This window comes from Phacochoerus africanus, chromosome X (assembly GCF_016906955.1).
Source record: "Phacochoerus africanus isolate WHEZ1 chromosome X, ROS_Pafr_v1, whole genome shotgun sequence".
NCBI lineage: Eukaryota > Metazoa > Chordata > Mammalia > Artiodactyla > Suidae > Phacochoerus > Phacochoerus africanus.
Window position 1 is genome coordinate 95478977 of NC_062560.1, and position 26283 is coordinate 95505259.

The window sequence follows — 26283 nt, forward strand, 5'->3', positions numbered from 1 at the left end:
CTCTCTTACTCCCAAACTTTAGGGGTAATGAACAAATACATATGCCATCTGTACTTCTCCGTATTCTCCGTTTGTGCACGTATGTTTACATATATGTCACTACCACTCCCCTAGCTAAGCAATATTAAGCTACCTGTAAATAAGATTTAATGTTGTCATCAACATTCAATAAGCATTTTGAAAATCAGTTTTTAACCATTGAACTACCACTCACTGCATTGTTGAAAACATGCAGACACTTTCCCAGACTTCCTTGATGGAATCAAACCCAAAGACGGACATAGAGAAACGAGAAAATGTAGACACGTACACGCAAATGTCAATTCCTTACAAGCTGAGGGAGCGCCTACGTTTACAGGCTAGATAAAAATATAGTCACATATGCATTTCTTCTATGGGTTCTGTGAGAAAAAAAAAATCTGGGAGGGTGCCATTTGATATGGATTCTAAAGCCAATTCGCATAAATGTCAAGCAAAAGAAGTAGCAGGAAAGGATGAAAATAGGGTCTGACGAACTGCAAAGTCTTGGATTGGCAAATCCACATGGACAACTGTCACAGTTCATTTTGTGAGTGGCTTTAAAAAATAACACCAGTTTGATAGTCCTCATTTTCCTTTATTCTGCTTTACATCTTTAGCTTCTGTCTGTGAGTTTCCATTTCTCAACTGCAATTTGAGAAGGTATTGGGAGAATCTTTGCCCTGTTTTACTTGTCTCTCTTTCTCATTCCCTTCTGAGAACCACAGCACTGTCTCACTGTTGTCACCTTTTGTTTACTCTTATCCTTGTATTCCTGTCTTCTCATTGTACAGTTCAATCCCCCCACCCCCCACCCTGCCACAGACACACAACAAGGTACTTCAGGAACTTTCTAATCTCCTAGGCCACCTTATCAATCTTATCAATAAAAACCAGGCTAATGAGATTTATTGAGTGTCTGAGATAAGCTAGGCACTCTTTTCTCTCTTTCCATGTTCTCTCTCTCTCTCTCTTTCTCTCTCTCTCTTACACACACACACACAGAGCCTTATTTAATTGTATTCTTTCTGATGGGAAAACAGCCTTGCTCCAGTCAGAGGTAGCAAAGTCAGGATTTGAACACAGGTCTCTCTGATCCCCAAGCCTATGTGGATGTTTATCAGGTTTTGATAAACATCCACATAGGCTTGCTCTTCCTATTTTACATGACCTGCTTCTGGGACTCTTTCCTATGACAACTTTCTGAGGAGGGTAGGAAGGAGGGAAGGAGAGAGAAGAGTTGGAGCAGAGAAGAAAAAAGAAAGACACGGGAGCAGGTAGAAGCAGACACCAGAGCCCATCTTCTAGGCTTTTATCTTGCTTGATCTGGTTTAGATTAGAAAGTGATTAGCAAGAGCTATCTTTCATTCACACAATCAACTGGGTTTCATAGATGATGTCATGAGACAACAGCAGACAGAGAAGCCAGCCAAGCATGTAACTACCTTCATGCCACTGAGCCCTCTGGGAAGATGGTATCTGTGCCCTGTCTGTCACTCCCCTCAGCTATGCAGCATGATTGCCAAGCTTGGCCTGGCACAGTCTTGGCTTACAGGCTTCTCTGAATACTTCTGCCTGCCCATTCCCCAGAGCTTGTCTTTAAATCCTTGGCTCTATCATCATGGAACAGGACAAGCCCAAACAAAAGATAGCTGGTACGTTAACTAGGTTGACTTAACTAGATTTATAAAAATTTCAATATATGGGGAAATAGGGGTTCCCAAGAGTGAGGAATAAGATGGAGGGAGTCAGCTCCCCAAGAACAAGAAAAGAGTCCAATTTCTGGCATGTGTGGTCAAGAGCAGAGTATGGTCACCAGCCTGGCAGAGGTGATGCTGAGCATTTAGATGATAAAATTCCCTTGTCTGGAGACTGGACTGATCCTGGAAATCAAGATGCAACTATGTGTAAGGTGGGTGTAAGTAGCCACAAGGAAAGCAATTGAACTGTCTTAGACAAAGCATTATACTTTCCGGGTTCAAGTTCACATGGCAGAGGAAGACATACTTTTCACCGGACCTTTGACTGGAGACCAAACCGATTTAGTAGTCATTCACTTAGCTCTGGCTTTTCCCTTCCTTCTAATTCCAACACTTGAGCTCAACTTAAATAAAGTCTACTGGTTTTGGTTTGATGTCTACTTTGAAATATTGCTCACTGAAAATAAATAAGCCCATCTACCAAAAAAAAAGCCATGGCAATAATTTCAAAACCACCTTAATAACTGCAGCTATATTTCTACTATTTTTTAAAAGCATTTGCCATATATGAATTCACATGATTCTCCTGATAACCCCAAGAGATGATAGCCAAGAATTAATGGTCTTTTTTTTTTTTTTTTGGTCTTTTTTGGACTGCATCCGCTGCATATGGAGATTTCCAGGCTAGGGGTCAAATTGGAGCTACAGCTGCCGGCCTACACCACAGCCACAGCAACACCAGATCTGAGCCAAGTCTGTGATCTACACCATGGCTCATGGCAACGCCGGATCTGTAACCCGCTGAGAGAGGCCAGGGATCAAACCCGAAAGCTCATGGTTCCTAGTCAGATTCATTTCCACTGTGCTACGACGGGAACTCCTAATGGTCTCCTTCTGATCACAAGGATATAGAGGCTCAGAGAGAGCAGGACTCTGTGGACTTGAGGATTTGCTCACAGATTCATTTCAAAATTTCCTCAAAATTAGCATATCTCATACCTTCCACTATGACTTTTAGTGGCTCGTTCTCTGTCTTGTCTTTTCTAATTCCGTAATGCCTTGCTGAGGGGGATCTCAATACGCAACTCAGCAACTTTCTTATTTTTTCTCACATTGAGATGCTCTCAGTGTTCCTTCATTCCAGTCCAAAGACACCCTGTTTTCTCCTTACTTATACAGGGAGTTTTTCTGGAAGCCCATCCAAGTAGAACCAAGGTGGTTTCAACTTACTTCAGAACAAGGCCAAGAGACAGGGCCTGTGGTTTTCACACATTCATTCCAAAGAGCCCTTGGGCGGAGTGTGTGGATTGGTTTGGCTAATTGTTTCTGCTCAGTGGAAAAGCTTTTGTCCTTCACCACAGAGCCATCTAATAGGGAAGCAACAACTAAGGGCTTAAGAACAGTTCTTCACTGATTTGATCATAGGGCTGGCTCTCAGGCCAAATGCAATCATAGGCTGTGAGATATTGTAGCTTCAGAAGTTGGAATTTGAATTTTAAATCTATTCCCTACAGAGTCTTGGACAGCATGTAGTGGTGAATCTATTAAATAAAAGAGAAAAGTAAGAGTCTTCCCTGTTGCCAAACAAATATGTGTACCCATTTCTGCAATATTTTGACACGGATCAATTTCCCTCAAGAGGAGGACATCTGTAAGAAGGTGGAGGGATATGCCAGGATTGTTTTCTCAGGCTTTATAATGCTGACCACATTTATCTCCAGTTTGAAGGTGGTTCTGTGGAGAACATGTTTCTGGTGGAGTAAGCCTGTTGTCAACCCTCGCTACCAGTTTTATGGGGCAGGAACTAGAACAAATGCCATGGCTCTGAATTTGTGGAAAGAACATATGTTCTGGAGCAGTCAGGGTTTTAAACCCTGGCTTAGCCATTTCCTAGATGTGTGACCTCCGGTGGAGCCTACCCTCTGTGTTTGTTTCCTCATCTGTAACATTTGAATAAAAACAATGCATGTGTCAACGGTTGTTGTTTTGAGGATTACATGACAGACTAGATACACAATGCTTAGCCAAGTGCTAGTAATGACATCTTCTTTGCTATTACTACTGCCATTACTAGAAATGGAAGGAACTGAAGCAATGAGTTAGAAAATCCCCTTCCACAAGGGATAATTTATCAACCCACACAGGCTGAGGTCAGGCAGTAGAGGACTGAAGTTTTCCTGAGTGAAGCCCATGACTCCTGGTTTTGGCATGTTATTGCCGTGCCCCCCAAAACAGTGCCCTTGGTTCTCTGCTCTTCTCTCAGCATTACCATGGGGGCAGGGGCAATCAACGAACTCAGTGTGGAACCATTGACAGTTTGGGAGCAGGAAAGTAACTCAATGGCACCAGATGTATTAAGTGGATAGAGATTTGAAGCAGAGATACTACGTAGGAGTGTGTTCAGTCATCCAGGCACCAGGTGATAAAAGAAAGGAAGAGACTTCTGTGTGAGAAATGTGGAGATGTTGCAAAGGTTCAACAACAACCACAGTAAATGGTGGATGGAAATTAAACAGTGGGAAGAGTCAAAGATAATGCCAAGGTGTCGGGCCTGGGGAATAGAACAGAATCAATCCTGATGTCAGGGAGTTGGAAGGAGGAAACATTTTTGATCTTTAGACACACTGCAGTGGGCACATATAAACAGAATTGTCTGGTAAGCACTCATGGCGCTGACATCCAGAGAGAAGGTTGGGGCTGGAGATGTAGATTTACCAGCAGCCTCTCTGCACCCTGATACACTATATTCATCACCACCTCTGCTCTTTTGTTCATGCTTTCTCTGTTGCCACAAATATCCATTTCCTTATCAGTTGAAATCTAATCTTCCTTCAAGCCCCAGTTCTTCCAGGAAGCCTTCCCCTACCGTCTTACCCTCTGATGAACTCTCTCATGAACTCTAAAACTTCTAAGAGCACTTACCACCTGTATCTCTCATGCACTTGGATTTAAACAAATCATTATCATTAACTCTTATTTAGCACCACAGTGCAATGGTTAAATTGTGGACTGTGGAGTCAGATTCCCTGGGTTCAAATCCCAGCTCTGCCACTTCCTAGCTGTGTGATCTCGGGCAGATCACGTAACTTTCATATGCCCTGGTTTCTTCATTTGCAAAATGGGGCTAACAGTACCTACCTCATAAGGTTATTGTAAAGATTAAAATACTTAATGCATGTAAAGTGTTAGAATGGTTGCTTGTTATGTAAGAACTGTCTTTACATAATTGTAAATAAAATTTTATGTTAAACTTACATGCATACTGGTTCCCTAAATAAATCACAAGCTTCTTGGTGACAGGGAATTCATCTTATTCTTTTTCCTCATACCACCTAGCATTACTAGGTACTCCACTAAAACCTTGGAGAATCAGTTGTATTTTAAACATAAGTCCCAGGCTGTTGCAGGTTGCCAGCCCTTCTATTGCAGGCGATGAGTCAGCACTACCACCACATCCCACACCCTACGGAGTGTTAGTATACTGCTTGCTCCAACCGTTTCCTAAGCGGCTCGTCAATGAAAATGGAAAAGTTGCCTTAGTTATAGGACAGTTCTTCCACTTAAACTAGACATAAGCTGTGGTCTTAGAAAGAATCAGAATTGGGGAGGACACAAGAAGTTTTTCTCTTCCCATAGATTCACCAAGGGCACCACTTCCCCTCAGATTGACAGTAGGGGAGCAGATAGAGTGGCTAGGACTGGACACTAGAAACAAAGGTGCTTAATTACTCACGGCTGTGCTCTATGAAGCACCAAGAGAATGACAATTACTGCCCCACCGCCCTGCCTCCCAACATTCCCCTTGTGGGAGAAGATGGAAGGAAGCAGAGAGGCAAGGATCCTCCAACAGAGACCGTCTATTCACTATTCTGGAGCTTCCACATTCTGCCACAAGGACAAGGCAAGGATTGCCTGCCTGGAAGTCAGTACATCTGGGCTCTGGTTCTCGAGTACTAAATAGACATTGGAAAGACTGCAACGTTACATCTTAGTTCTCTAATCTAAAACAAACAAACAAAAAAACCCCAAACAAAAAGCAAAACCAACTGGATAACTTTCCTTTCCCAACTTAGTTCATGGTGCTCTTACCAGTGACAACTGAGATGATGGATTTGGAAATATTCTGCAAAGTAAAGATCATTTAATTCATGTAAAAGATCATTATCTTGAATGTCTCTCAGATGCAGAAGGGTATTGTACTGTCTAATACAATAGCCACTAGTCACATATGGTTATTGAGTATTTGAAGTGTGGCCAACCAGAACTGAGATATAAGTGTAAAATACAACCCAATTTCAAGGAATGTGAAATATCTCATTAATCATTTCTTATATTGATTACATGTTGAAATGATAATATTTTGGATATATTTACTAAGATAAAATATATTATCAAAACCAATTTCACCTGTTTCTTTGAACTTAACTGTGGCTACTAGAAAATTTAAAAATTGCATACAAGGCTTGCACTTGTGGGCTTGCATTATATTTTTATTGGCCAGAGCTTGTCTAGACAGTCATATTTAGGAAGGTCAGAACAGCCAGGTCCCTCCATCTTGGGCAATCCAAAGCAGCCTGTTTGTTTCAGAAGAGAACAACTCCCAGATACAATTCTCCCATGGACACCCCCAACCCGGCTGTTGTGTGGCCCTTGACCTCCTTTTTCAAAAGCTGTATATTTTGATAGAGAAGATATTTGTTCTTGGGAGTTTGGGAACAGAGAAGATCTGACTGTCAGGAATAGGTGCACAGAGGTTGGAAGAAGGAGGGTGGGCAACTTTGGGTTGCTACAACAACAAAGACTTACTGTTGAAGAATAGCAAACTAATTATCACATTACAATCCTCTCAGCCTACCAGGGTGGGTAACTAGCTTCCTTGGAGACTCCTTAAAAAAAAGGGGGAAAAAAAAGATTCCTTCCCAGCAGCTAGCTGACTTTGTCCTTTTAATTCAATTCAATTCAATTCAATTGGGTAGTTGCATAAAGAGAAAAATTAACACATTAATGGCTGAAATGGAAATAGAGACACAGAAATGTCTTCCTTTAGTTCTGAAGCCAGGCTTATCTTTGCCCATCAAAATGGCAAGTCCTGGGTTAATCAAAATGGAGCACTGCACAAACTTTCTTCAAACATTCCATAATGTTTCTGGGCTCAGGTTTCATCTGTTTACCACACAGTCGCTTGTCCTACTTTAAAGACAAACTTGGCTAATGGGACTTGGATTCCAAGAGTCCATCAGCTCGGCACAGTGAAAATGAGAGCTCCATATAGCAATATTATGTAGACAATCAAATTCTTCCTTAAGTTGGGGGCTTAGCAACAGACATTCCATTTGGGGCAAACTCAGTATTGGCAGGAGTGGCGATTGAAATCCAAGGGAATAAAGCAGGAGATTTTGATTTATTCATGGGCAGAACAGGAAAGAGACAACTTAAGGACTAAGGAACAAGAAATCAAATTATGACGCAAATTACAGACCAAATAGCATCAATTTACTAAACCTCAAGTCAAGCTGAACCCAGATATTAACTGAACCATGAATTGGACCAAATATATATATATGAAAATCTAACAAACTTTTTCAAACCAGAATCAAACCTATATATTTTCTAATGAATTGAACATCAAAACATTCCTTTAACTGAACCTGAACTGAGCCAATGTTTCATTTGGTTTGAATTCTGGCTAAAGATTAACATTTCTGGCTTTACCATCAAAGGAAGGTAGTTAAAATTCCCTGGAAATGGCCTATCTTCCACAACCTTTAGTTACTCAGGTTGAATGAAGAAATATGGATCCATCCACAAGTATTAGACCCAAGACAGATATACACAGAATGAAAACAGGGTAGTACTATTGTATACCAGAAAAGAACAAAGAATTTCAACCCTCCTCAAATGCCATTATTCTTTTTCTTTTTGGCCGTGCCCAAAGCATGTGGAAGTTTTGGGGCCAGGGATTGAACCCGTACTACAGTAGTAACCCAAGCCATAGCAGTGACAATGATGTCTCCTTAACTCTTTGAGCCACTAGGGAATTCCAATGCCATTATTCTTTGGCTAAATGCATATTAACCTGTACATGTCCCTTGTTAATAGCTTGGAAAACTTTGACATTTTGTGAAATAATTCTTTTTCCATGTTTGTAAAGTGAAATTTATGCTAATGCAAAACTGTGCATTGTCTGTGGCTCATCCTTTTGGTGATCTGATTCTGATTTTGTGGAGCTATTATACAATGCTGGAAATAAGTGATAACAATGGAAAATGATTTTTGTCTAGACATACAAATTTGGTCTTATCCAAAATGGAAACCAAGACTTAGAGAATGTAAGAGACTTGTCCCAAGTCACAAAGCTGGAAAGTGGGATAGTTGGGTTTCCTAGAGAGATATCTTTCTATTTCCTCTTCTATATCATATCCCTCTACACATTCCAGCTTGGAAAGGTCAAGAGTGAGGTGGGGGTGGAAAAAGGAAATGGGTATGTCAAATCCAAAGCTTACCTAAAGTACTGTTTTGCCTGAGATCAGCTTTGTCCCTGTGGAAAGTTCACTGAACGGATGCCCTAGACTTGGCCCTAAACTGCCATGTAACGGGCAAGGTTGTGTTTCATGAATCCTTTTACCCTTTGGGGCTGAAACCACGTGGGGGCTCTAGACACCTCATCTAAGATCAGCTCAAATGTTTTAGAACTTGTCATGAAGTCTAGCTAGACTAGAGTTTGACTTTGTTTATGTTCCTGAACTATCTGAAATGAAAATACAAATTCTCTCGACTTAGATTTATTTACTAGTAGGGAACAGGGGATTTGCCTTGATCTGCCAATTAAAATCTCATTTTCCTACCTTAAATTGGTTACTGTGTTTATCTTGTGTGTGTGAATACATCCTCATTCCTTCTCATTAGCAAGGGAATTCTGAAGGAACAAGAGTGGATCTTACCTGTCTAAGCCTAGAATGGGATCCATTATAACTCCTTTCAATTTGACCAATATTCATTGAGTTCAAATGCATTCCTTCTCTGTTTCTAACATCTTAGAATCAGTGAAGTGCATATATTTTAGAAGGGAAATTCCATAGGTGGCATGCTGGAGATCAATTATTTGACATATGCTAAAACTGTGTTTAATTACAGGTAGTTGTATTCATGTATGCTGGGTAACCCAGTTGGCGAGAGTCTGCAAAGAGGATCTGTTTACTTCAGACTGCTGCCACCCCAGCATATCTAACGAATGGGTTATACGGTGGTTGAAAAACAGGTCCACAAATTCTTTGATACTCCTCCCTTCAGGAAATGGAACCCGATTCCCCTCCCCTTGAATGTGGGCTGGCCTTAGTGACTGCTTCTAATGAACAGACTAAAACCAAAGTAACTGTGTGTGGCTTTGGAGAGTAGGTTATTAAAGGCACTACATCTTCTTATTTATTCGCTCTCTTGAATTGTGAAAGAAGATCTGCCAACAGCCATCTCGGAAGTGGATCATTTAGTCCCAGTTGAGCCCAGTTGACTGCAGCCCTATCTAATACCTTGACCTCAACTACATGAGAGATCTTGAGCCAGACAGAACCACCCAGCTAAACCACCCCAGAATTCCTGCTCCACAGGACCTATGAGATAATAAATGTTTGTTACTTTAAGCTACCATGTTTAGGGTAATTTGTTTTATAGCAAAAGATATGTAATACAGGTTAGAAATCCCAGAAGTAGCCAGTGATACTTCTGAACAATGACCAGCTAATCCATTATTGCCAGACTATGAATCTTGATCAAGTGTTTAAAGTCCATTTTTTTGGTAAGGCCCTGCTTAGAACCTGTACAAACAATTTCATTCTCAGTCCAAGTGTTAAAACCTAGGTCTTTGTAGTTTGAGCAATATACATTTGCTTAGATAGACTGATGTGCTGTTTTGTATACTTAACCAAAATATTGCCAAATGCATGCATTTTTATTCCTTCAGCAAATACTACCTATGTGCTTGGTGGGTCTCTAGCACCATTCTGGATGAAATAGGTGCTCTTATGCATCTATTCATTCACAAGCACTATTTGAGCGTCTACTGGGACCTGAGCACTCTGCTTAGCACTGAGGATTCAAAAATGAACATGACACCTTGCCCTTGAGGGACCCAGTATTTAGTTGAGGAAGTAAATACATAGAGTAAATACATACTTTACAACACAGTTGTGGTGAATATTACCCCAGAGATATGAATAACATGCTATGATATTGTGGAGAATGGGACAACTATTTCTATCTGAGGTATTGAAGGATGAATAGGAATTTTCAAGCAAAGAAGAGTGGTAGGTTTGGGGGGCGGCATTCCAGGTGCAGGAGAACAGAGTATGCAGAGACATGGATATATGAAAAGCCTGAGCTCCCTCTTCTTCACAGTTGAGTTCCTTCTGCCTGAGAATAAAGAGATGGCCAGTGAAGCACACGGTAGTATGAGGCCAGCAGGACTAGCTGTTTTTCCAGGCCACAGGCATGTCAAAGCCAACAAGCCGGTCAAGCTGCCTCAAATTGAAGAAGCGATAAGAGTGTTTGTGCTCTCTGCCCCAAAGGCTCTCAGGCTAAAAGAATTCTCATGGTGAATCCTGAGCCTTGGGGGGACAAATGTGTAAGTTTTCAGAATCATATAATTTCTTTACCATGAAGAACTCAAATGGTCTGTGCATGAGTCTCCAAAGCTTCTAAATTTGGACATCTGGGGCCTTTTGTCCTTTAGATCAGTGACACTAAAACTGCGGGTGCAAGGCCTTGCACCAGAACATAAACCGACACACTGCTGCCTTTATCAACATCGTGCTATGAAAAAAGTCGGCTGAAGTAAATGGTTTGCTCAGTGACATGATTTACCTTTTGGCGCAAGCTCCTAATCTCATCACAGACTGATAAGTAGTTCATGGGTCAGTAATGATCCCTAGACCACATTTTTTAGATTGCTAACTAACTATCCACTAAATAAAATCCTATATGACCAATTTCTTTCTTTTAGACCCTGACCTATACTACCTTTTCTTTGTGAGAATGATACAATTTATTTTGTTCCTCTTTTTTGTTTTGACTTCTAAAAATTTCAGAGTCAAATTTGAAGCTCAGGGTCCTCCACTGTTTTGACACCTTAGAGTACGAACTGGTGTTTTTTTCTTTGTCTTTTTAGGGCCGCACCTGCAGGATATGGAAATTCCCAGGCTAGGGGGTGGAATCAGAGCTGCACCTGCCAGCCTATGCCACAGCCACATTAGATCCAAGCCACATCTGTGACCTACACCACAGCTCATGGCAATGCCGAATCCTTGACCCACTGAGCGAGGCCAAGGATCGAACCCGTGTCCTCATAGATACTAGTTGGGTTCATAACCAGGTGGGCCACAATGGGAACTCCCTTTTTTTTAACCTTCTGACTTTTTATTCTGATTTTCCATTTCAAATTTATGCTTGACTAGATTTTTTCACTGAGTATGCATTTGCTGGATGATGTCGAGAATGATGGCAATGAGGACGACCATGACAATAATCATTACAGCCAGCATGACAGATGGGCCACATTTATGATCAGCAACCACTTGATTAGAATCAGGGTTGTAGCTGTGTCTCCATGACTCCAAACAAATTTAACCGGTTAGTATCTGAATGGAGAGCAGTGGTGTCATGGAGACACATTGGCGTTCATGAGGAACTCATTCCTCTGCATGCAGAGGGTACTGGTCTCCGTGAATGAAGTCAGCGTGCACAGTTAGGAGAAGAGCACTCACCGTCTTGGTCGTTACCTGAGTCAGCTGGAGACTTGCTCCGGCGCATGGGGCCAGGGCTCTTGGCTGAACTCTTCTGAGGTGTGGGGGATGCCTTTGGGCCAGCTGCGGCCGACGGGTTTCCCTTCATGACTCGGCATTCTGGTGGAAAAGGACATAGCTGAGGAGAGCTGGGGAGAACCAAGACTCAGCATATCACCACCTTCTGCAAACTGCAACAACCACTACATGCCAAAGCATCTTATGGCTCAGGACGACAGGGTGGTCTTCACCGTTTGAAGGAATGATGGCACTGGAGAGGGAGCCATGGGAGAAACTTTCAAAAGTCACCTGGGCTAAGCCAGGTGTTTAAATTCCTGGATTATGGGAACAAGGGAAGGAGTAGGAAAGCAGTTCGGGCAGGTAATTAAAAAGTCGACTCAATCACTTTTTGGACTCACCCAGTCATGTCTCAGAATAGCACCTGTTGACATAATTAATTTCCTTGGAGAAGAGATTGACAGCTCAAAGGTTGCAGCCACACAGATGAAACATTCATGGGTAATTTAAAGGAGGGGGGGAGAGCTACTCTGTATTATTCAGCACATGACCTGTATTGTAATGGGCATATTAGGGATGTCATGTCACTTTATAAATAAGCACTGCGACTACCAGCACCATCTTGCATTTATAGAGCTCTTTCAATTTGCGATGTATGTTATCATGATCCTCTATGCTGGTTTAATGAATAAGTAGACCAGCAGTGACTATGCTACAGAGGACTTACAGAAAGCTCATGGGTGTGTAGTAGAGTCTGTCAAATGTTCTGCTACTTCTCCAACCCCAGTCTGCCATGCTCAGAGCACCTTTTCGATGCAGGTCACTGAGCATCTCTACCATGGTAATCTGGGGCACTGATTGTGCTGATGTATTAGGAAGATTATTATACTCATTTTGCTGATGAGAATACAAAGTGCTTAAGTTTCTTACTTAGGGCAACAGAGCAAGAAAATGCCAGCAGAAGAATGAGTGGCCAAGTCTCCTGAGTCCCACTCTAGAGCTCTTTCCACTATACTTTTCCCAACCCTGTGCTATCACGCTCAAAGTGGAATCAAACAGCTAGGCAGAGGGTAGTCCCTTCACTGGACACCTCCTTGTCATCTTTTTCTTAAAGATACACTGAAAATATCAGTTACCCAGAAAGATCAGGGGCTCTTTTGCGGAAAACTAAATTTTCTAGGAGACTGAGTTAAGCAGAAAGCTCCTTTTTGTTTGTTTTACCTCTTACTGTGGTGAAACGAACTGTAGTGATCACTGTCCAGAGCTGGAGATGTAGAAGATACAGAGAACTGGACACAGCCTGGGATTTGTTTCATTACTTTATGGTCATTTACCTCTTCTCAAAATGAACACGTCAGAAATGCCACCTCTTTCAGGGTCCTTGTCACTTGAGTTGTTTGTAAAAGCCTATATTGGTACTACTTGATTTGTTTTTTCCCCACACTTTACCTCTCATGATTGGGAAATATGTTTTGAATGTGTCAGGATCACATCCCAACCCTCTGGCTATGTGAGCTAATTCACCATGAACTTACACGTGGAGCTTGGACTCAAGCAAAGGGAGATGGGCAGATGTTCACCTCCTTTCTGAGATTAACAATCTTCTGGAATCTTGAGCTACAAAGCCGGGGGCAGCAAGCCAGGAGGTGGGAAAAAGGAACATGTTTGACACTAAAGAACACAGTGGAAAATAGTTCTAAAATGGAACCATCAACATGGGCCAAATAGCTGAAGGATATTGACTAGAAAAAAAATATATATGCATACAATATCTAAATTCTGACTCCAAATGTTCCTTCCTCTAGTCTGATTGAGCCTATTGGCCCATGTGACATAATGCACAGTTCAAGAAATAAGGTCACTTTGGGGACAGGTAATGAGTTTTATTGAGTTTGGAGGCTGAGCATCTGAGATATGCAGTCAACCTTCACTTAGTGATGCCTGTATCCAAATATACAGGAGAAAGGGAGCCTGCTTGGATGTTCTCTAGGCCATACAAACTCTTGGAAATCCTAAGGAAGAGAAGGAAGGAGAATAATGAAACAATAAAATCCAGTGTTTGTCCTTACCATTTTCATCCAGAGAAAAGTCATCCTGAGCATAGCGAAATTTTTCAGGACCACAGGCAATAAACACATCGTCGTCACCAAAAAAATCATGAAGACAGGTTACCTATGGAGAAAGCAGAAACACTGGATTGATATTGGACGGTCTTATGACAATGAATTTCATGCCATGCTGGCAGGGGGGAAGAGCTTCACATCTGGACCATCAGTTTTAGCCCCCAGGGATCTCTTTGTTCTCAAAATACCAGGCTTATAGTCTGTACCACAGCCCCTAGTGAGTGAAGATACACGGAGCGCCTTTTCCTTTCCACGTTGTATATATGGTTTCTTGTTTCCATTTCACCAAGAGTAACTTTAAGATCATGTCCAAATGGAATGCTCCCCTCTGAGTAAAAGTCAGCAAGCAGATAGCCCTCTAAATGTTGCCTTTCCTCAGAGCCTCAAAGACAAGAGTACTGCTAGCCTAACTCTGGGCTAGCAAGGGCGTAGGCCAAGGAAGGTAAGGTCTTCTGCAGTCTGAGGTGGACAGTCTATGGCTGACCAAGATGTAGAAGTCCCCCTCTTCATCTTCATGACTTTTAAAGGAAGGACACCGGTTCTTAACTGCTTTGGATCCACAAAAACTGGACTTTTTGCTAGAAATGGACCAAAAACCTGGTAATAGCCCAGAAGACCATTCCTCCCCGAAGAAAAAGCAGGGGAAAACTGTCCTGACCACTTAAAATTTAATCAAGAGCAAGGGGTCCCCAAAGACTTGAGGTTCTGCTGGTAAAGCCATGTTCCCAGGATCCTTCCCGCCCTCTAGTGCCCTATGCATTGCTGCTTCTCCATAATAGAGAGACAGTCTCCCCAACCCCTTTTCTGCACAAAGAAACAAGGGTCCCTGGGAAAGGATGCTACTCCCCGCGGTCTCCCCACTTCTCAGCTTTCCTAATTACAGCTGTTAATTAGTCCAGCACTCCATGGAAACCCCAGGAGAAATCATAGAGTCAAAACATTCTTATCCCAATTCTTAACTTGAAAGTGTTCAGAGCTTCTAATTGTCCTAAGCTACCCATTCAAGCTGCCAGCAATGGCTTTCCAAAGGCACAGTGCTCACAAACTAAGAACAGCTTGCTGGGTGCAGAGAGCAATATGTTACATTTGAAAAATGTTTATATTAATAACATCATCCCACCCCCTTGGGTCTATTCCATCCCTGTTCCCCCAGCCAATATGATTGCAAGTCTTACACAAAGCGAGAGATGCTTAAAGATTATCCCCATTGTCTCAGCCTCCCAATCACCCAAAGGATGCCAAGAGAAGGGAGGGAGACTTGGAGGGCTGCCAGGTTCACTCCTATTAAACCTCTTCCCAGCCCTGGGTCCTGACCTCAACAAATAGGCCACCATCCTTCTTCAGCCCACTTGTCCTCACCCATTCATTCCACAATCATGTAATGACAAACAGAGCTACCACTAATTGAATGCTTACTCTGAACAGGCACTTCCACTAAGTACTTCCAAATCTGTCATCCCATTTTACTCTCTCAACAAATCCTAGAAGTCGGCATTATTGTCATCACGATTTTACAGATGAGAAAACTGAGGTCCAGAGACGATAAGCTGATTACTCAGGTTTAAAGTCATGAAGCCAAATAAATGGAGATCTATATTACTCCAAAGCCTGTGCTTTTAGCCACTCAGGAATACAAAGCACTTACATATGGTTCAGGCACTAGGGAAACAAAATAAATAAGGCCAAGGCCATGACTTCTTGGAGCTCATAATCTGATGGAGTGAGATACATTGAAACAGCGCATTTCAATGTCATGTCATGAATGCTAGGAGTATCTGTAGGTGCCATGGGAGCTATTTAGTACCACATCCAAGTGACCTGGTCACTAACTGGCACTGTTAGTTCAATAAGCATCCTGGATATTGCCCTGATAGTGGATCCAATGATAGAGGCTACATACATGGCTTCGATCCCTGCTGTAGACTCCCACTGATATCTCAGACCAATAAATGTAGAGCCCCTAAATTTGATAGGTTGCGTGTCTCTGAATTGTTTATTCCCTGTCTTTTTTTTTTTTTCTTTTTTAGGGCCGCACCCGCAGCATATGGAAGTTCCCAGGCTGGGGTCGAATTGGAGCTGCACCTGCCGGGCTACACCACAGCCACAGCAATGTGGGATCTGAGCCCCGTCTGCGACCTACACCATAGCTCATGGCAGTGCTGGTTCCTTAACCCACTGAGCGAGGCCAGGGATCGAACCCACATCCTCATGGATACTAGTCAGGTTCTTAACCTGCTGAGCCACAATGGGAACTCCTGTTCCCTGTGACATCTTGACCCTGAAGATCTCTGCCATGCTCTGTGTCAGGAGTCACTCCTGACCCTAACTGCCTTCATTTAGTTTTGGTCATGAGTGAGGGAAGCCTCTGCCTTGGACATCCCTCCACTAGTGGTCTCTAGCATTTAGCACTTTATTTCAAAACCTGCCTGTATTTTCATGAGTACTCACTGAGTCCTCCCCATTAAATCACAAGTTTCCTGAATGTAAAAATCAAGTTTCTCCCTCCCTCTATATCTCCCCGTGGTTCCTGGTAGAGTGGTTAATCACAGCCAGGGCTGTTTTTGCATCAACTGACTGTGAAGAAAATAAGAAGGAGGTTTTGTAAGGGTATACAAAGGCAGAAAAGTAGAAATAAGAAAGAAGAAATCAATGGCGGCAGACCATAAGACCTAGCATTTGAGGATTTTTGAAAGGTAGCACAAATACATACATTTAGGAACAAGATGGGAGGAATGACTGTGAATTGAGAAGTTATTCTTTGCATAACTACGCCAATTAGTTTGAAAACAGATGAAATGGGTCGTTTTTTAAGAAAAATCTAAATAAAGAAATTAGCTCAAAAAAGAAATAGAAAACCTTAACCAGCTACTGGCCATAAAAAGAATTTAGTAAATACTTCAAACAGCAATACTTCCCCCCAAGGTACCAAACCATTCATTTCAGAGGTATTTGTGGAAATCACTTCCCAAGAAGAAAACCCACAAGCTCAAAAGCAGCCACCGCAGTGATGTGCCATGCTGCCCTATTGTAGGACAACAAAGCCTTCACAGATTGCTCTGGGGGCTGCTGTTACAATGACCCACCCTCCTCCAACTCCAGGCCTCTCTGCCCCCACCCAGGCTTTGGGAAAAGCCTTTGGATAACCCCTTCTCTGGGGAGCTTCTAAGAAAGGCAAAGCCCCTATGCTTCTGCCAAACTCACAATGGTGTGGCTGGCTTCAAATACATTCATTGTGCAATCCAGCTGTTCAGCATCAGGTTTCTTGTATGAGCCCACCCCACATTTTACTGGCTCCCAAATGTAGACAAATTCACATTGTGCATGTGGATACCCAGCTTTCCCAAGTGCCTTGGATATTGAGACACAACAGCCCGCCCCTGCTTAGTTCCAGAGTTGGGAAAATAGAAAGACCTCCATCTTAAATACGAGGAACCCAAAACCCAGAGTGTCAAAGTGGCCGAAGGATACGCAGACAGATTATGGCAGAGTTGAGACTAGGGCTCAGGTGTCCTGATTCAATTCAGGACAGAACAATTCAATTGCCTAAGAGAACATGCCTTCTTAAGCCCTGACTTCAAAGGCTTGTACGGAGCTTAGGCAGGAGAGTCACCATGTGTCCTCATTGATGGCCGATAGGCATTAGAGAATTTTACTGGACTGGAAAAAGAAAACACCTTTATGGATCACCATTTCAATCTATGGAAATCTCCTACTCATTCCTGTAACTGGTAACTAAGTATGCAGTGGAGAAAGAGGATGAGGAGAAGGATGTGGATAAGGAGGAGGAAAAGAAGAAAAAAAGAAGAAGGAAAAGAGGAAGGAGAAGAAAGAAGTATATAAAAAAAAACAATTCCCCAATGAAACTCACACTCACATCTGCTTTTTAAAATTCCATTTGGTGAACACGATACAAAGCCCACCTTAGGTTATGTTGCAATGTATAATTTTTCAAATCGCTTTTTTGAGATAAAATGTGTATTGGGAGGTGGAAACGAAAGTGGTAAAAATAATAATCATTAAGATACCACTTACAGCATCCTCAGCAATCAAGGGTCTTGCTGACATCAGCCTTTGTTTGAGCTGATGTCAGAGGAGAGAACACAAAAGCCTGACACCTGTCTTTGTAATTAATCAACTGCCAGCACAAAATCAATAAAATCAATCAACTCACATTAACATTGAACCATTAACTCAATGGTCTTCCTTTTTTTAAAAAAAAAAAAAACACAGCATGAGCTGGGGGAAGGGAAGGTAGCTTGGTTGCGCCTTAGCAGGAGCAATAGATTATATGGACCATCCAATGGCTTAAATGTCAAAGTACAAATGGGAAAATGGAGACAACCGATCACTGTGTGCAGGCAGTTTGAGTCCATTAACTGCAAATGGCAAATTCACTCTCTGACTTGATTTAAGCTTGATTAGACTCTGCAGCCACATATTACAGATGCTGGCAGTTCTCATACGTGCCTGCGGCTGGTAGATTCCATGTTCACAATCTGTTCAGAAAGAAATGTTACCTCAGGAAGTGAGATCTTGCTTATATACCTCTGAGACTCACTTTCAATGTGCAAAATATTTTCATTGAGAGTTCAGTTCCACTAATATTCATTCATAAAGCACTTACTACGGCAAAGGAACTATGTGAGGGATACAGAAATGTACAATAAAAGGCCCCTGTCTTCAGAGTTGACAGCATAATAAGGAAGTCAGAACTACACAAATAATTGGACTACAAGGCAGACTGTTGTTAGGACTATTACAGAGGCACAAAGAGCCAGAGGAGCACAGGAGACAAAGAACAATTCTAATCAGGAGAACTGGGGAGGCTGCACAGAGAAGATGACACAAAATCTGCCTCTTGACAGACCTGTGGGATATAGGATGATGGAGATAGCAATAAAATGTATTCCAGGTAATTGCATAATTAAAGGCAGAGAAGCAGGGAAAGTGCCTTTTTCTTAATAGCCCTGAAAAAAGAACTGCATCTTGTCGACTACAGTTACAGAGGTTTTTACTCTTCCATAGCACAATTGCTTGGACCCATCTGCCAGCCTTCTGCACAGACAAAACATACAGGTGCCGGGAGTTCCCCTGTGGCACAGCAGGTTAAGGATTCAGTGTTGTCACTGCAGCTGCTCAGGTCGGTGCTATGGGTGTGGGTTGGATCCCTGGGCCTGGAATTTCCACTTGCCATGGGCACAGCCAAAAAAACAAAAGAGTACAAAACATACAGGTGCCTACTGGTGGAATTCAGGGTGAAGAGAAGGGTAGAGTGTGTCTTTGAGGAGAGGAGTGGCCCCAGTGGTGAAGAGGGAACCCTGTGGCAAAGAAGACAAACCACACTGATTTCCCAGCCTTGCCCACGGTGTGCCCTGCCTATGGAGTGCAGCTGGCAAGCTTTGTAAAAGGAGTGAATGAAAGCTTCAAGAACATTATGGAAGAGGCTTTTTCTCAAAGTTATGGCTACTCTCATTCTGGAATATTTCCTGCCTGATTGCCCTGGATGGGTGCCATTCAGAGGCTGGCACAGGGTTGGTGAGGTGAGCGAAGATGCTGTTTCTTATCTTCAGACTCACATACTCAACTACCAGCTTAACAGCTCTTGGGCATCTTGAATCTGTTGCAAATGGCAAAATCTCATTTTTTTTATGGCTGAGTAGTGTTCCACTACTATGGATACGTGATATACTATATATACCACATCTTCTTTTTCTAATCTTCTTTTTGTTTTTTAATGATTTTTATTTTTTTCCATTATAGCTGGTTTATAGTGTTCTGTCAATTTTCTACTGTACAGCAAGATGACCCAGTCACACATACATACATACATTATATTTCTCATATTATCATGCTCCCTCATAAGTGACTAGATATAGTGGGGTCATTTTAAAATTAGCACATGTTTGGCCTTCTTTATTTTCCATATATCAATCTCGCCTTCATATTTTCCATCTTCTTATCTCTTAGTGCTACATTCTGGAGAATATCTTTAAACCTGCCAAGGTGCTTTTTCTTCAAATGTATTTAATTTGCTGTTTAACCCAAAGAGCTTTAAATTTCAGCGATTATAATTTTGATTTTTAGGAATTCTATTTCTTCTTCTTCTTCTTTTTTTTTTTTTTTTGCCTTTTTAGGGCCGCGCTTATGGCATATGGAAGTTCCCAGACTAGACATCCAGGGCTAGGGGAGCTACAGCCACTGGACTACACCACAGCTCATGGCAACGGCAGATCCTTAACCCATGGAGCAAGGTCAGGGGTCAATCCCATCTCTTCATGGATCCTCGTCGGGTTCGTTAACCACTGAGCCACAAAGGGAACTCCCTATTTCATTTTTTTATCTGAATTTGCCTGGTCATAGCTGATAGTCTCTTTTACTTATCCCACTTTGATTACATGTTTTGTTTATTTAAACAATCCATATTAAGTTGTTTTAGGTCCTGTATTTGATCATTCTAATATCTTATATCCTTGAGAATCCGAATCTGTTGTTTCTGCTAACTCTTCCTCATGGTGATTTGTTTCCTTGTGTGTTTGATAATTTTTAAAATTATGAGTTCATATTTGATTAAACTAAATCTTTGGGAATCCTGAGGGGTCTAGGATGTAGATGCTTTCCTCTGAGAAAGATGTGTTTGTTTCTTCCAGGTGCTGGGGGAACTAACAAAGTGGGAGGCACCTTTTTTCAGCTATGGTTTCCCTTGTGACATGAGCGATATAAATTCGAATTCCAGACCTATGTTAGAACAAGCTCTGGGTTGCAAACTCTCAAAGGAATACTTGGAGTAGCACCAGCCACAGCAGCAGTAAGAGTAGTGCTCTTGTTTAATTTGTTTCCTCCTTGGAGGTCATGACAGAGACAAACAAGTTTACAGGTAGGTTTTTGGTGTATTTCCTTTTAAGAGTCCTGGCTTATTACAGAGGTTGCAGCTTCAGCTCCCTCATATATTTTTTTTTTTGTCTTTTGTCTTTTTAGGGCAGCACCCAAGGCATATGCAGGTTCCCAGGCTAGGGGGTTGAATCGGAGCTGCAGCTGCTGGCCTACACCACAGCCACAGCAATGCGGGATCTGAGCCAAGTCTGTGACCTGTACCACAGCTCATGGCAACGCCAGACCCTTAACTCACAGGGAGGTCAGGTATCAAACCTGCAGCCTCATGGATACTAGTTGGGTTCTTAACCTGCTGAGCAACAATAGGAACTCTAGGTCCCTTACTTTTCAAAGATCCTGTGTCAACTGAAGGAAAAAAAAAAAAACCTTGCACAATGTAAAAGCTTGAATCAAGTTTATTCAGTGTCTTACTAAGGACTACAGCCCAGGAGACAGCCTCTCAGACAGCTCTGAGCAACTGCTTTGAAGAAGTAAAGTGGGAGGTCGATATATATGTAATTTTGGTGAAGGAGGTACTTAATTGCATACTAAGTACACATCTTGGTAGCTAGTTGCTGCTAGTCATAAGGAACAGATATCTAAGTTAATGGTTTTAGTGCTTTTCTAGATATGGGAAGATGCAAGAATCCAGGTTCATAAAAAATTTCTCCTGAAAATATCTATATGAAGGCCTGTTCTGCCAGTTTTCCCAGAGCACTGAGTGCCTCATTCTTGATCTCTGTCATGAACTCCTTTCAGGGTGGGTTGAAGGTCAACGACTGAAATGGCTAATGACTCAGTCCTTGTAGAGCTGGGTGATGAGTGACATTCTTTAATTGGCACTTGCATGCTCTGCATTTCTGATAATATACAAAGCACCAGGCTCTCATTATGGGGTTTTGCCCTCAGGGAAGCTCAAACTTTTACATATTGCCTGCTGCTCTAGTTCCAACTTCTGGTTCCTTATTCCCCCATACTGCCTTTCTTTTCTGAAAGCTTAGAAAAACATTTAAAAATGTTTGTTGTAAGTTTTTCAAAACACTACACATAGAATTGCCATATAACTGAGTTCCCGGACCCAATTTCAACATGTTGAGAGTGTGTGGTTTCTTCACACCTCCAGTAAACAAAGCTTGGGTACTAGCAGGGTATCCCACAATTCAACTCAATTCTGACACTATCTATCTGGAGATCGCATCAGATTCCCTGGGCTAAAGGTTCAGTCCCACAAGACTGCCCTTCACCTTTCAGAGGTCAGTCACAAGCCTAGGTTGTTGTTAACTGCACTTTTGGCCAACTGGCTGTAAGTCAGAGGTTAAATTTCTCCAAATTGCAGTAAATAGAACAGACTTGTTTTGGGTCCTTTAATGTTGGGGGACCAGAAGGAGGACATTTTGTACCATCCAACCTTTGGTAGTGCTGTATTAAAACCTTTATTTTAACCCCATCAATGTCTAACCCCATTTCTTAATAACCATCTAAATATTTCCACCTTGCTGGGATGAGTCCTGCAATTCTTCCCTCTCTGTCTCCTCTTTGTTTCACTCCTATCAATATTTTCTTTATTCATCTTATTTCTCAATAACCATCTCAAAATTTCATCTTGTTGGAAAAAGTCCTTCCGCTCTTCGCCTTGGCCCCTCCCCATTCCCTTGTTAATTAAACTAATGTTTTATCAGCATCTATGAGACCCCTGAGAGGAAGCTAAGATAGCAAGTTCAGTAAATCTTCCAGAACCATTTTTATGTTTTGCAACAATAAAATTACATGGGGTGCCCATGTGAAAGGGGCCCCCCTTAGCCGCAGCATTTACCATGAGCTAGGTAACTGGTATATTCAGTGGGTGAATATCTTAGTCATCACAAAGCCAGTCCCACATGGCTCACATCAAGCATCAGCTGCTTCATCTGGGGTGCTCTACTTGGCATTCATCAGGGGAGACAGACAGCCTCTCTTTTCAGGGTAAACAGACCTCACAGTGGCGTTTATCCAGCCCACCAGGCTGGCTGTTGCCTCAGGAATAACCTGCTTTGTGTCTGGATCACATATAGCCATCTGTGATGGTTCAGTGGTGAGCTCTAGGTCCCGCATCAACCCAAACATGGTCTTCCACCAAAGCCAAAGACACAGCTCCTACATTAGTCACTCTCATGATCCATTTTGGTAAAGGTTCTTCAGGAAGCTGATGATATTCATCCACAAACAGAAACAACTCCTTCACACTATACTCCCTGCTTTCAGGAGTTTCTTAGTTTTACCCTCTTCCCATGTTAACTTCTTGGTAACCAGAGATCTTAGAGGTACTTTCTGTTGTCCCTGCATTCTGAACCACTGAAATCTGCTTTTGGTCCAGCACCAAGATCTGACACATTATTCTTTTTTACTTTTAGTTTATCTATTGTAGATCACAATAACCAAAGGAGTGAATATTTTGCCTCTCTCCTATTAGCTTACATTTCCTTATGCATCCAGTGAACTAACTCTCCAGGAGTTAGATCCACCTCTAACTTCCTTGGTAACTTTTACCTTTAGTAAGTGAAGGCAGCACAGCTGCTGTTCCATATCATGGGTGACCACGCGGCCACCGAGGAATCAAAGGTCCTTTCATCCTTTCTCTCTCCAAACCACACGTTTCCATGAACCAGGACTATTCTAACAAATCCCACTTCATTGACACAGTCATCAATTTCAATGTGAGTGTGTGTGTGTCTGTGTGTGTCTGCGTGTGTGTTGGGGGGAGGGTAGGGGGTGGTTCTTTACACCGAAAAACAATTCTTGGACAGCAGCTCAGTGTCCTACAATTTAACTAAATTGTGATACTACCTACCTAGACATAGTGTCAGATCCCAGAAGTTAAGCCCTGGGTCCCCCAAGACTGCCCCCCCGCCCCTCCAATTTCAGATGCCAATTACAAGTACAGGTTTTTACTTTCACTTTTGATTGTCCTTCCTTGAGTTTAATTAATTTGCTGGAGTGGCTGAGAGAACTCAAAAAACCCATTTACGCACTAGATTACCAGTTTATTATAAAAGGAAATAAGTCAGGGACAGCCAGATAGAAGAGATGCTTAGGGCAAGGTATGGGGAAAGGGCATGGAGCAACCATTTTTTTTCTCCTGTGTGGGTTGATCTCCCTTGTTGTCCATGTGTCCACCAATCTGAAAGCTCTCCAAGCCCTCTCCTTTCGGTTTTCATGGGGCTTGAGTATATAGGCATGATTAATTAAATCATTGTCCATTGGCGATCCATTCCATCTCCAGCTCCTGTCCCCTCACAAGAGGGCCAGGTGTTGGACTGAAAATTCCAATCATCTAATCACATGATTGATTCCCCTGGCAACCAGCCTGCCTCATTAGGTGCTTTCCAAAAGTCCCTCATTGACATAATAAACACCTTTATCACTCATCACTTGGAAAATTTCAAGAGTTTTTGGAGTTCTCTGCAAGAAACAGGGACAAAGACCAAGTATATATTTTTTTATAACAAATCACAATACCACATCATAAGACCCAGCAATTCTACTTCCATATACATATATATATATACACACCAAAAAATTAAAAGTAGTGATTCAAATAGATACTTATATGTAATATCCACTACAGCATTATTCACAACAGCTAAAAGGTAAAAACAATCCAAGTGTCTACCAACAGATGAATGTATAAACAAAATGTCATTATACATACAATGGAGTTGCATTGTATTCATGTATTCATTGTATTCATAAAATTCAGCCACAAAAAGAATGCATTTTTGATACAGGCAAATTGGACCTTGAGAACATGCCAAGTGAAGTAAACCAGACACAAAATGACAAACATTGTATGATTCTACTTAGGTGAAATATCTAGAATAGACAACATATTGAGACACAAAGTAGATTAGAGGTTACCAGAGGCTAGGAGAAAGGGAGCTGGGGAGTTATTGCTTGAAGGTTACAGAGTTTCTGTGTAGGGTGATGAAAAAAACTTTTTGGGGGGTCTTTTTAGGGCCACAGTGGTAGCATATGGAAGTTCCCAGGCTCGGGGTCAAATCGGAGCTATAGCTGCCAGTCTGCACCACAGCCACAGCAATGTGGGATCCAAGCCATGTTTGAGACCTACACCACAGCTAATGGGCAGTGCCAGATCCTTAGCCCACTGAGCAAGGCCAGGGATCAAACCTGCATCCTCATGGATACTAGTCAGGTTTGTTGCTGCTGAGCCATGACAGGAACTCTGAAAAATTTCTTGTACTAGGTGGTAGTGATGGTTGATCATTGTAAATATAATTAATGCCACTGAATTGCACACACAAAATGGTTAAAATGACAACTTTTGTCATATATATTTTACCATAATTAAAAACATTTAGTAATGGAATATATGGAAAACCACTGAATTTCACTTTAAATGGATGAATTGTATGTTTATGTGGATTACATATCAATAAAGTTTTTTTTTTGTTTGTTTGTTTGTTTTTGTCTTTTTGCCATTTCTTGGGCCGCTCCCGCGGCACATGGAGGTTCCCAGGCTAGGGGTCCAATCGGAGCTGTAGCCGCCGGCCTACGCCAGAGCCACAGCAACTCGGGATCCGAGCCGCGTCTGCAACCTACGCCACAGCTCACGGCAACGCCGGATCATTAACCCACTGAGCAAGGGCAGGGACTGAACCCGCAACCTCATGGTTCCTAGTCGGATTCGTTAACCACTGCGCCACGACGGGAACTCCCAATATAAAGCTGTTTTAAAAAGAGAAATGTAAAGAAAAATATTGCTATAATTTATCCAGGATTTACTTGTATTGTATGAGGAAGACATTTTAGAAAACTTAGTTTGCCATATTGCAGAAGCAGAAGTAAAATTTCACCTATTCAGTGAGGTCTTCCTTATCTCCCAATCTAAACTAGAACCATCACCACCACCATCACCATATAAGATCCAAGAGAGCAGAGTTCTCATCTGTCTTGTTCACCATTGTATCTCCACTAAATTTAAGTGTAAAAAGTCAAATAATTTAAAAATATTATTATCATCAGTTGCGACAAGAGTAGGAAGAGTCTAAGAACCATAATAATTAAATCTTGGTTTCATAATTAAGGATGTTACATTATAATAAGTTACTTTACACCACTAGTGATCATTGTCACTGTGCCACATATTAGAGAAAGTCATGAGAGATAAAAACTAACTTGTTACTAAACTCTGGATCTTTTTGTTTTCTAATTATATGCTTATTAAAAAGCGCATTGGCAACCCCTCCTCCACTAAAGACCATTTCTTTAAACACATTGGTCACCCTATGGGTTTTGTCTTCTCTCTCTCTTTCATCCATCAGAGCTTGCATTTCTTCAAAGCACTGACCTTGATTTGCCTCCTAGTGCCTTAGGAAAGGTCCCAGGACTTTAGGAAACAGAGTTGACTGGCTGATAGCACAGGGAGGGATTGATAGTCTCTTCCCACTACCTTGCGCCACCCTCTGGAAATTCTTGGCTACTCTGAAGGCTAGTTTATTCCTATGGCAAGTCATGTAGAGGCTGACTCCCTCTAATCCTCTAGTACTAGAACTGATTGTGTCTCTTTTTTTCTTTGTCTGGTGAAGAGTGACTAGTCCTTATAAGTTCTTCTCATAGATTTCTAGGATGTAAAATGCCATTTGGAATATAGTTGGCTTACAAAGTTGTGTTAATTTCAGGCATACAGCAAAATAAATTAGTAATACATATACATATATCCGCTCCTTTTCAGATTCTTTTCCCATAGGGTTTTTACACAGTACTGAGTAAATTTCCCTGTGCTAT

At 41.9% G+C, this 26283-nt stretch overlaps 1 protein-coding gene across 3 annotated transcripts in view; it reads right to left on the reverse strand.

The window, feature by feature from the left end:
* DCX (doublecortin) overlaps positions 1 to 26283 on the reverse strand; it is a 120175-nt gene that overhangs the window by 18980 nt on the left and 74912 nt on the right. For 2 of the 3 annotated variants that reach the window (XM_047765017.1, XM_047765016.1), the window contains exons 4-5: positions 13579 to 13681; positions 11474 to 11611 (exon numbers count right to left, since the gene is read on the reverse strand). In XM_047765017.1, coding sequence (XP_047620973.1) covers positions 11474 to 11611; positions 13579 to 13681 — 241 coding nt within the window. The remainder of the gene's footprint in view (positions 1 to 11473; positions 11612 to 13578; positions 13682 to 26283) is intronic. The other variant, XM_047765018.1, reaches the window with a different exon arrangement.